Source organism: Cheilinus undulatus, linkage group 20, assembly GCF_018320785.1.
Source record: "Cheilinus undulatus linkage group 20, ASM1832078v1, whole genome shotgun sequence".
In the NCBI taxonomy this organism is placed as follows: Eukaryota; Metazoa; Chordata; class Actinopteri; order Labriformes; family Labridae; genus Cheilinus; species Cheilinus undulatus.
The window spans coordinates 11018521-11030466 of record NC_054884.1 but is presented as its reverse complement, the minus strand read 5'-3'; the positions used below and the strand labels follow the sequence as shown (position 1 = coordinate 11030466).

The window sequence follows — 11946 nt, the reverse complement described above, 5'->3', positions numbered from 1 at the left end:
CATTAGCTGACCTCAGTGCTGATGTGATTTCAGGAAAAAGGCATATAAGACAGTTTCGATCAACAATGACAGATACTTCTATCTGCACATTCATGCCAATTCTTGGTTGATGCCAAGCTTTCTGAAGGCACCCCAGGGTGTTACGGCACCAGGTCGAGAATGGCTGCTCTAAATTGACAGAAAAATACAGCATTTGTTTGAAGTATCTAGATCTGGAACATAGTCTAACAAGGGCCGGGGACGGTTTGGTCAGCTTTATTTGAATTGACAAACCCTTCTCTTTCCAGGAACCTTATGAAATGTTAAAGAGATATTACACAGGCTACTCCAAAAGAAAAAAAAAGTTGCACAAAATGTTTGCCTAAGAAATAATCCAGGGTATTAGGCTAGAATTTTTCTAAATAGGAAAGAATAAAAACATGTACTGCAGTCTGCAGAAGAAAAAAACAAGAGCAACATTATTCATTAAAGAATCTACACCTGTCATTAAAGGAATAGCTCACAGGAAACCAGGGTCTATAACTATTTGGTTTCATTTTATTTTATCTGCAAAAGTCTGCCTTGCAGGTACTTGCAACTTAAAAGGTAAAACTAAACGCCTTTTCCAACTGTGTTACAATTTTTGTAGCTGGTGGGGTTTGATACAAAAGTTGTAAAATCAACATAAAAAAAGGTGTTAAATCTGAGGTATTATATGTGATAAAGACAGGGATGGAATGTAAATAACTACATTTACTCATATTACTGTACTCAGCTCGCTTTTTTGTGCACTTCTACTTTTTGTATTTTTTACATTTTGTAGGTTCTTTTCAGTAATTTTACTTTTATTTACATATATTTTGAAGCAAGTATTGGACTTCACTGCATTCTACAAAGCATCAAGCACTGAGTAGAAAAAATAAGCACTAAAAGTCTCAACAAGGGGGTCTAAGCCTTCTGTCACTGACATGAAACTGGCAAGTGGTTTGACTCTGATTGCACACAATGTTCAGTAGCATATAGTGAGAGAATAATTCCACATTACATCTAAAAATAGCTTTTGCATTTCAACTTCACATGTTTACATTTGCCTTTACATGTTTTGGGGATTTTAAATTCATTTGTTATTGCAAATCAAGAAAAGGTCCTGTTTTACAGCACAACCCCCTTGGGGATGACAAGTAGAAGAACTGGCTGGGCCCCTGAACCCAGCAAATGGGCCCTTGATATCTATTGGTGATTTTTTTTTGCCATTTTTAACTACTGTTGACCTTTTGTAACTACTTTTCACCACTTTATCTGGCATTTTTGCAACTTTTTGTGACTTTTAACCCAGTTTTGGATGTTTTATTTTGTTCATATTTGACTCCTCAACCCATTTTTTACCACTTTGAGCCATTTTTTTTATCCAATCTTAACTAACTTTTGCCTCTTATAAACCCTTTTTACTACTTTATGCTTCTTTTAACCAGTTCTTTTTGTTTGCCCCCTCCCCATCTATTTATGTCAATTCACCAATTCCTGCCACTTTTCTACAACTTTTCTCTATTTATTTTGCCTCTTCTAACCTCTTTGTACTATATTTTGCCATTTTTGGCCACTTTTCACCTATTTTTGCCACGTTTGCAATAATTTAATCTCCATGGGTCCTCCATGGGTCTATGCTGCTATGAAACAGCCGCTGCGGCAGGGGGCGCTGATTATTCTAAGCCAGAGTTTAAAGTGACCCCTGCCCTGCTCTCGTAATCCTTCCTTGACAAGCCTCACGCTTTCCCACCGTGACCTCAGTCCGTCGTTGAGCCAATGCACGCCTCCTAGCATTAGCTTTAATGAAAGCTGGTGGGAGACAATCATAAATACATCAAACTTTATATCGGCTGCTGTATTTAACCTGCGACTATTTATCCTCGCACGTAGCTGACCCACCCATTCATCCGACAGCAGGGTTAGCAGGAGACATGGCCGCTATCGACGAGCTTTCTCCAGCTGCGGGCCCAGTGTCTACCCGGCCCCCTGAAGACGAGATTGACGACGACGAAGATGAGGACGTATGTTGCTAGTCATTGTTGGATACCTTCACAATGAGAATGGGGGTAGAAATTTACCACCAAGTGTTCCTGTCTTGTTTCCAACCTGTCAGCTTTGTGGCTAATATGGCCAGCTAACATGGCTACTATTAGGCTAGCTGGCTAGCTAGTGAACTAGCTGTCTATCAGACTGTTGTCTTTGACAAATCCCCCTTATAAATTCAAACTCCCCTATGTTTGTTTCAGAGTATAACTTTGTCTGCCTACCACACTTTCATGTTATATGGAATGTTAGAAATAAAAAGCCAAATGTGGTATTTATTATATGTAGATATAAAGGATGTTTTCATATGTCATTATTTCTCCTCTATTTCTATTAGATACACTTCTGTATTACTCAGTTTAAAGTTTTGTGCACAAAAGTCATGCCAGGTGTTTTTTTTCTATTTCCTTCAGCTGGATGAGACTCTGATGGAGAGACTGTGGGGCCTGACAGAGATGTTTCCTGACACAGTTCGTACAGCTGCTGAGGTGTCTGCACAATGCTCCGTCTCACTTGCAAAGAAGTTGTATAGGTATAAATCCTTTAGTTTTTGTTTCTTCATACCACTGCATCAGCTTAGAGCCATTGCATCCCAGTAAAGCAAGATGTTGACTGCTTATAAATGGTTTAATCCCAGCAATAACTATTGGACGGAGTTCCTGCAGCTCCTAGAAAAGTGTTAAAAGTCTTGAATTGAACTTTTGAAATTAAGGACCATAAGAGGTCTTAAAAAGTTCTATTTCTTACTTGGAAGAAGTCTTAAATTTTAAATGTCACTTCGCCTTAGGCATGTCTGCATCAAATCGTTTTATAACTTTTTTAACTTTTTGGAATTTTAATAACTTTTTTTGTAAAGATGTTTGTCCAAGTTACGTTTCTCACGCCTACTTAAAGCTGCTTACTAAAGATATGAAATGGGCCATTCTTACTTTTTCAGGTCCTCCCTGGCTGAGAAAAAGTGTAATTTTCTTTTGATATCAAAACTGTTGAGTATCAGGTTAGAGCGCCCGAAAATATGCTATGATAGATATCACAATATGATATGTTGAATGTTCCAGGAACCATCAGATTTTGGTCTTTATGACCAAAAATTGTCCTTGCACATTTGACATTTCATGACAGTGTATACAATCAGAACATTTTGACTGCTTGCATTGCAAGAAGTGGTGTTAATTTTTCTCTGTTCTTTTCTAAAAAAGTCTAAAAATGGTTTTTAAATCTGAGTAGGAACCCTGTTTAAATCAATGAGGATTTGTTTTTTTTAAGTGATGGACATTTGCGTTGTAAAATGTTGATAATGTTAATGATTATATTGTCTAAAACTTTGACTTGAAGATATTTCTTATTCTTGAGATTTTAATAATGTTTTTGACTTCTTTCAGTTTTTCCCGCTCGGCGCTCTGGGTTGGCACTACCTCCTTCATGATCCTTGTGCTGCCTGTCGTGTTTGAGACAGAAAGACTACAGCTGGAGCAGCAGCAGCTACAACAGCAGAGACAGGTGGATGTCCATTTTAGAGCACAGTTACCCACGATGCATTTGGGATAACAGATATGTTCTGCAGTAGTTGAAGACTTTCTTTTTTTTTAAACCACACAGAAAAAGAAAAATAACTTAATTCGCGGGTAGGGATACGTGATACTATTGGCATGATATCAGAATCAACAGATAGTGGGTTGAAAAGGGAAATATTGGTTTTGGCAGATATGAAAATTTCAGCTATTTACAACCCAAAATTTTGGCTAAGTCTGCCTTTATCAGCTGTAAATATTGCAATATGAACAAATAAGTTTGTGGAGTTTTACGCTGGCCCAAAGGACCTACATCAGCTTAAGTCTTCTTTTTATTCGCTGTCATTCCTTACTAGGGCTGGACGATTTTGGAAAATAATCTAATTGCGAAGTTTTTCTCCAATATTGCGGTTGCGATTTGGAATGCTATAATTCCATAACTGTCGTTTATTTCCAAACAAGGGCTGAACAGTTATTTAAAAATGTCTGATTCTGACAATTTTGATTTATTTTGCAAATTGGATATGAATTGTTGCATTCAAGGTTTTTTGTAATTCTCATATTTAATAAGAAAAAAGTTTTTAAAAATGAAGGTAGGATTTTTTTGTAAACTTTTCTAAAAATGGCACTTGAATGATCGCATGGTATGTCATGCATGACATCTCTGCTGCAAAAAAAAAGTTTGTTGGTATTTTGGCACAAATTTCAGGTCAAAGAAATATTGCACCCTCTAGGATTTGAAAATTGCAACAGGCCATATTCCGATTTAATCTAATTTTCAATTAATTGACCAGCCCTATTCCTTACACCTTAAATTGTGGTTTAAGGGCTGAAATTTGTTAATTTATTAATACTTAAACTTTTAATTTTGTGTCTCAAGGACTGGAGTTTCAGGTCTGAACTAGGAATGTTGGATATCAGGAAAAAAAAAAAAAACAATATTGTGCATCCCAATTAGCAAGATGTTTCAACATTAAGTAGGGAAAATGGTATGGGCAGAAAAATGTGCAGTACATAAAAGCTTCCATAAACCACCTAAATAACTGTCTCTTTTTGTTCTAGATCCTGTTGGGGCCCAACACTGGAATGTCTGGTGGGATGCCGGGCATGATGCCTCCTGCACCTGGCAAGATGTGAGAGACGGCGAGGAGTCAACATGAATCTGAGATCCACTGTAGAGATGCAGCATGGCCGGCCACAAGGAGAGACAGAGAGACCATAGAGAAGACCAAAGAACTGAAGTTAAATGTGAAAGAAGAAACCGCTGTATGCCAACAGTGCTACATTCTGCTCACTCCAACTGATGGATTAGCTAATGTGATCAGAGGAGAACGTGATTTTTCATACACTTCTCCCTCGCTGTCTCTCCTTACTCCAACATCATGCAAAGACTTTTTTCCCAGGAGCACTGCTTCTGTTTTGTTTTTCTTTTTTAAAATATTATATCGACATAAATAATGTGTTCTTTAGGGAGCAGCAGGTACAGGTGGATGCATTGATTGGAGAAAAAATTAGGAGTTAACCAATTTTTTGTCTTGGTGTTAGCAGTTTGAAAAACCCTTATGTACAGTATGTTGGATGTTTTTACTACCGTGTTTACTGGTTTCCCTTCTGTGTGGTAAAATATGCTAAAAATGTCTGAAAGCCATGTCTCATGCATTTTGGAGGAAACTGAACACAACATAATTTGATAAGAATGTTGCCTACAGAACAGTCTGAAGTTCTTACAGCAAAATGACAGTCAGTGTGATATCTGTCTTTACATTTGTCACAGCTCACCATTGTACTATGGATGTATAGTAGGAATACAATGCATCTCACTTTGAATCTGCCACAGCAGCTAGTTTTATTATGCTTCTTTGATTGCAAAAACAGGGATTACATAAGACAGCAACACGTGTTGGATTAAGATGCTGGTTATCTCTCCATTGATGGCACAAGAAATGCAAAATAGCTTAGTCATCTAACAAAAGGAACCTTTTTTTGGACAAATGTGCCTGTGGTGGTTTATAAGAATTGACACCATATAAAATGCCCAGTCTTAAGAGAAAGTGTCTTTCTGTTGTCATACATGTGATATTTAGAATTCACAGTACCTTAACCCATTTCAGTAAACAAAGCCATATTTCTGTTTGTGTTCAACGACTGCTATAATTAAAACACCAAATCAAATGGCAGGCTTTTTCCATTTTGTCTGATTTTTCTTAGTTCAGGTTAAATACAGAGTAAGCAAAGACATTCTTCGTTTACAATATTGGCAAAGACTGATTTCCTTACTTTTCCAGGATGCAAGCAAAGGTCAAACTTAAGTTTGAATTAATAGGAAACCTAGAACGATGCCAAGTCTACAAAAACAGTAAACCGATACTGATAAACAGTATCCATAGGAGCCAATGATACAACGAAAAGAAAAATATGGGCATTGTTTGAAAGCCATGTGAGATGCTGCCTTCACTTCTCTCTGTTAACTCGAAGACCTCTGAGTTCAAGGGCTCACGGTCTACTCGGTTCAGAGCAATAAATAAAGAGCAGTTTTGAAAACATAAATTTGCCTTAAATTGTCAAACGGTGTCCATGTTTACCGTCAAGTCTAACATGGTTGCCAACACTAAAAAGCAATCCGTTTTTCAGCGTGTAACCGGTTGGACATACATAAATTCGCTATAATTAATGGTAGATCTTAATTCAGTATATCAAATTCCTACTACACTTTAACGCAACAAGAATTTCGAGTTCCCGCCGCCAGTTGGTGTGCGCGAGCTTCTAAAGCTATCAAATTCGCATTTGTTTTACCTTTAAAATTGATGCATTTGTTTAAATATTCTCATTTATGAGTGATTCCATCAGTAGAAGCCTTTTATATAACTTTTATATGTAGTTTTTTTACTCAGCCTTTTCCAAAGTTGTATGGCCTGAGCTTCAAAAAGACGAGAGTAAAACGGAATATTTGACTTCATACTTAGCTAAATTGGCGAAGTGGATGCGTCACTGCTTGCTAATTTAACTGACTGCTGATCTAAACGTTCACCAGAACCGAACTAGCAAGCTTCTTTTACCTTAAAAGACTTTTTATCAGAGCATTTTAAAAATGAAGGTTTCAGAGGACCAGGTTGTTGAAGAAAATGCTGGTTACCAGGATGATGAGGTAAGGTACCATATTACTGTAGCCCACTGTATGATTAGCTGCATTATACCATTCTAGGACTGTATTTTTATTTTTTATAAAAGATTATCTATTTAGAGACACAATGAAGTGTTATCATAAAGTCATAGTTGAAACGAACTTGTAACTATGTATGTATGTATATATATATATATATATATATAGTAACTATGCCACACCAGTTTCTGAGGTTAAATCTTGTTTGTGTTTTTTTTTTTTTTTGTTTGTTTGTTTGTTTTTTTCACAATTTCTAATGTCTATTCTTTCTCTTCAAACCCTACAGGAATCCTTCTTCCAAGACATTGACCTCCTACAGAAACATGGGATTGTGAGTGAACTGAGGCAGCAACATATTTTGAGTTTTGCTTGTAATCGGGGGCACAAACTACCATTCATAATTCAGTGATATCCATTCATGTTTGCCATTGACTTCAAAACATGCTGCAGAGTTTAAGCTATATTTTACACAGGCAAAAGCCACAGCCTATGTTAAAGCCATGTCTCTCTCTCTTTTTCCTAAAACCCTTTTCATATGCTTATCACATGTGCACACTGCTATGCACGCTATCATTTTAAATGCACTTCAGACATAATTAAACCTTTTAAATAATCATGAAACTCAAGCAATCAGGTTATTTGAACATATTTTGATATTTAAAATAGATAGAGGCAGTGAGTACTGGTACTGAACCTCGTAAGATAAGTTTCCTTCCACTCTGCTGTGCATTTTCAGGTCAGGTCTCTTTAAAACTCAGACTGAACCAGCTAGGGCTTACTTTTGTGGTGCATTGCACGCCAACATTATGCTTCTCTGAGTGGAGAATAAATTTCCACACAATGCAGTGGAGGCTGCAAATGTCAGAGCATGATCGAAAACAGTTAGTACACTGGGCAATGCGGTAAGATGTGTTTGGTACTTTGGCACCATATGCTGTATTGTCCTGCTCCCCTCACTTTGTTGTGATTGTTTCTGTGGGCTGAAAAAGTCAGTAGCAACGTCATTCTCTGTCTCAATCACAGGCGATCCTGTAAGGCCTATAATGAGCTTCACAATTTTACATCAAGAAAATCACTTTCTTGATTCATTGCACTGGTCAGCTGTGAACTGTGCTTGTTTAATCTGAAATCCCGTTCTCTCAATCCATCATTAGTGCTGAAATACAATCTCTGAAGTTCCGCAAAGTAGGTGTGGGATGGGTGGGCACAGCAGTTCATAAGGTGGGGGTGGCAAACGAATGCCCACCCCCTTTACGTCGACTCCACTTTCAATCAAAGTCAGCATCCCTCTTGTCTGTAATCACAGAATGTGGCAGACATCAAGAAGCTGAAGTCTGTGGGTATCTGCACCGTGAAGGGGATTCAGATGACCACTCGTAAGGCTCTGTGCAACATCAAGGGGCTGTCTGAGGCAAAAGTGGAAAAAATCAAGGAGGCTGCTGGAAAAATGCTGGTAAAATATAATTATGCTGTCTGATTATCATTTTTACCCTATAAAATTTAATTCGTATTGCCTTAACACCAAATCACTTGTGACATTATACACCTTTCAGCCTGTGTTGGACATTTTTCTTTACATTATAGAATGTTGGTTTCCAGACCGCCTTCGAGTACAGTGCAAGGAGGAAGCAGGTGTTCCACATCACAACAGGGAGCCAAGAGTTTGAGTTAAGACCTCTGCTATACACGTTTGTGGAAGACGCTGATTTAATACAGTAACATTTTTGAGTTTGAATTATTAAATATTATGATACATGATAAGTATGGCCTTTTTAGCCAAGCATATAAACAATGGACGGTCTCAAATTTCTTTTAATTTTATACTGAAACATAAATCTTTCTTCTCTGCAGCAAACTTTTGGGTGGAGGTATAGAGAGTATGGCCATCACAGAGGCCTTTGGAGGTGAGACATCCTCCTGTAGCTGAATGAAGTGTGATAAAATATTTAAATATATCCTAGGGTGCAGCTCTGTCTTAAATCACTAACGTTATTTCATCTTGCAGAGTTTCGCACAGGGAAAACACAGCTGTCTCACACACTCTGTGGTTAGTAAGAATTATTTTCAACAAAAAGCTGCACAATTCAAATATATTAGAAAAACTTATTCTACATTTTATTGTACAGTTACCGCTCAGCTGCCTGGGGAGGACGGCTACTCTGGAGGCAAAATCATCTTCATTGACACAGAGAACACCTTGTATCCTTATAAAAAGGGAAATAGCCACAAAGCAACTCTTGTATACACATTACCCCTGGGGTAGACCCAGATCCTGCTAGAAGATGTTTCCTTTCTGGCCAGGGGATGTCTTTTGATCCTCCAGCAGGAGTTGGTAAATGTTGTCTTGGTCTTTGGATTGCAGTGTTCATAAGATTTTGGTAAATCTTTTGTGCCATTCAAACTCACGTGCACGTGACATGCTTTTTTCTCCATCTACATCAGTTAATATGCCAAAACATTCAGCTGCTGTGTGGTTACACCTTCACCAAAAATTTAAAGTTGATAAGTTGCTCAACTTTTAAGCTAACCATTTTCTGACGCCATAGCAGAAACATGTTCACTTCAATCAGTAGCTATAAGTGAACTACTTATTTGAAATTTGCAGCAGTTAGTTTTGAATACCCAACCTTCAATGTATAACTCAGTGTGACTCTGAACGTTTTTAGCAAAATAAATACTAAACTAACAAACCACCAGTAAAAACGAATGACTGAAATTGAACACGGAAAGTGAAAACCAAATGAAATAAAACTGATAAAAAATCCCAAACTGTTCTAACTTTCATACACACAGCGTAGAAGTATCATGTATTTTAGGTGTCCAACAGTCCAGCACAAATATTTTAGTGTTGTCCAGTCTCCCTGAGAAAACTACACTCACTTTTCAACAGTTTTTAATATCAGTTCTCTATTTTCAGCTCGTTATCGTCCTGTCTTTCTCATAGAAAAGAAGATTGTTGACAAACATTCTTAGTCATATTTTAGTTGACAAAATTAAAATTGCCGGGGAGAGGGATGTCTGGTTCAATTTACTTAGCCTGCTTACCACAGCCCAGCCCTGGATTAGTGGAAGACAGATGGAAAGTACATGTGTCAATTTAGGATTAAAAGGTTTATGAGAAATATAAATGGTAATACAGCGATAGTGCTTTTTTTTTTTTTATATATATCAGGCTTTTTGTCATGTGTTTCACATTGTCCTTGACTCGCACCAGCCGTCCAGACAGACTGAGAGACATCGCTGACAGGTTCAATGTGGACCATGATGCTGTGCTTGATAATGTGCTTTACGCCCGGGCTTACACCAGTATGAACACACAGTCACTTTAGCTACTTTTTCAAATGACTGTTTTGAGGTGTGGAAAGGCCAAGAATGTGTTAAAACACTATCACCTGGCAAGGTAACATTTTAGTGTATTAAAGTTTGCTTTGCTTTTCCTTCAGGTGAACACCAGATGGAGCTCTTGGACTTTGTGGCAGCTAAATTCCATGAGGAAGGAGGAGTGTTCAAGTTGCTGGTGGATGAAATGAAACATTTAAAAACACTTAAAACAAACGTGCATTTGTTTGGTGTTACTTATGTTTTAGCTGTTAGCTTTCATGAATCATTGCTTTTATTTTATTTCAAAACAAAATGTCAAACACCAAGTCTGGATTATTTGCATGTTTTCTAAATTGTCATCCCCCCTTTTTTGTTTCTTTATGTATTCAGATCATCGACTCCATCATGGCTCTGTTCAGAGTGGACTTTTCTGGTCGAGGTGAGCTGGCTGAGCGGCAGCAGAAACTCGCTCAGATGCTCTCTAGGCTGCAGAAAATCTCAGAAGGTCTGAACCAGGAGTGTGTCTACCTGCACCACTCAAGAACCATAAACATCAGCCATTTGTTTTGTCTGGCATTCACTCATAGTGCTCTAAAATTGTAAAAGTGTGATGGTCTTGGTAATTATTTTATGATTCTTTATGTCTGTCTTGATTGCTTCAATCTGTTTGTAGAGTACAATGTGGCTGTGTTCATCACCAACCAAATGACAGCAGACCCTGGTGCAGGAATGACGTAAGAGAAGTAGTGTCTGTACACCGTGACTAAATCAGAAAAAATTAGAGCCAAATTATCCGGTTATTATTGCTGAGCTCTAACGTGATTTTCCTGTTTTTCTTGTCTCCTCTTTAAGGTTTCAGGCTGATCCAAAGAAGCCAATCGGGGGACACATTCTGGCCCATGCCTCCACCACTCGGATCAGCTTAAGGAAGGGACGTGGAGAGATGAGAATAGCCAAGATATTTGACAGGTACCTGTTTGCTGTTTATGATGAATAACAGAAATAAATTAGCTCTTAAATTATATCAAATATCAGTGAGGGACATCCTGATACACGAGATTTATTTTAAACTTGAGAACGTCAGCTGCAAACGAAGTAAAAGCATCAGTTAGGTGAACTGATGATTTTAAGCTCTTCACAAGATGAGGGGATATCACAACTTGGTCGTCTGCCTATCTTGTTATCTTAAGTTTCTCGTATCACCAACCCACAGGAAGGGTGTTAACTGTAAATATTTCTTTTTCCTGGTGCATAACATTTCAGACATCAGTTTGTTTCTCTTCTTTCTGGTGTTCTGCAGCCCCGACATGCCTGAGAACGAGGCCACCTTTGCCATCTCTGCAGGAGGAGTTACTGATGCCAAAGAGTAAAGGATAGAGCAAGAAAGAAACGTGTCATCACAGCTCATGGTCTCTGAATATTCATAGTAATTTAAGCATTTTAATGGACTTATTTATTGATTTATAGGACTTAATATAAACGCTAAGTTATTGTGAACTGGATACGGTTCATGCAGTTCTTCTATACGTTTGGTGGTATTTTGTGATATTTTTCAAGTGATTCAAAATTGTTTAAAAAATTAAAACCCCACATACAACAGTTATTGGTTATTTTCTATAATGTTTGTTAGAGAATGGGATGTATGATTGTGATTTTATGGGACAACATTGCGATATACTGTATAGCATTAATAGTATGAGTCCACTTGCTTGGCTATCAAAGAAAATTGAGAGAATGATGATCGATTTGAAGTGTTTATTTCTCAACTAAAAACATACAAATATAAAGTAGCAACTTTTAACAGTACTGCTAAAAATAGGTGAATATTTTCAGAAAATGATTTCCCTTGTACACATAAAGGTGCTTCTCAAAAGGCCTTTCAGCAGGCATTTTTTTAAACTTTCA

General features: G+C 37.6%; 2 protein-coding genes across 2 annotated transcripts; both read left to right on the top strand.

Moving 5' to 3' along the window:
* Positions 1-1736: 1736 nt before the first annotated feature.
* tomm22 (translocase of outer mitochondrial membrane 22 homolog (yeast)) lies at positions 1737-5732 on the top strand. Its single transcript, XM_041814996.1, has 4 exons — positions 1737-2027; positions 2463-2581; positions 3432-3549; positions 4623-5732. Exons 1-4 carry the CDS (start codon positions 1938-1940, stop codon positions 4695-4697), a joined length of 402 nt encoding a protein of 133 aa, XP_041670930.1. The 5' UTR covers positions 1737-1937; the 3' UTR covers positions 4698-5732.
* Positions 5733-6582: 850 nt separating this feature from the next.
* Positions 6583-11617, top strand: dmc1 (DNA meiotic recombinase 1). Its single transcript, XM_041816063.1, has 13 exons — positions 6583-6705; positions 7007-7051; positions 8027-8173; positions 8305-8387; positions 8572-8624; positions 8726-8767; positions 8847-8919; positions 9935-10026; positions 10164-10237; positions 10432-10546; positions 10715-10775; positions 10894-11010; positions 11342-11617. The coding sequence occupies exons 1-13, from the start codon at positions 6649-6651 to the stop codon at positions 11409-11411; spliced, it is 1029 nt and encodes a 342-aa protein (XP_041671997.1). The 5' UTR covers positions 6583-6648; the 3' UTR covers positions 11412-11617.
* The last annotated feature ends 329 nt before the right edge of the window (positions 11618-11946 follow it).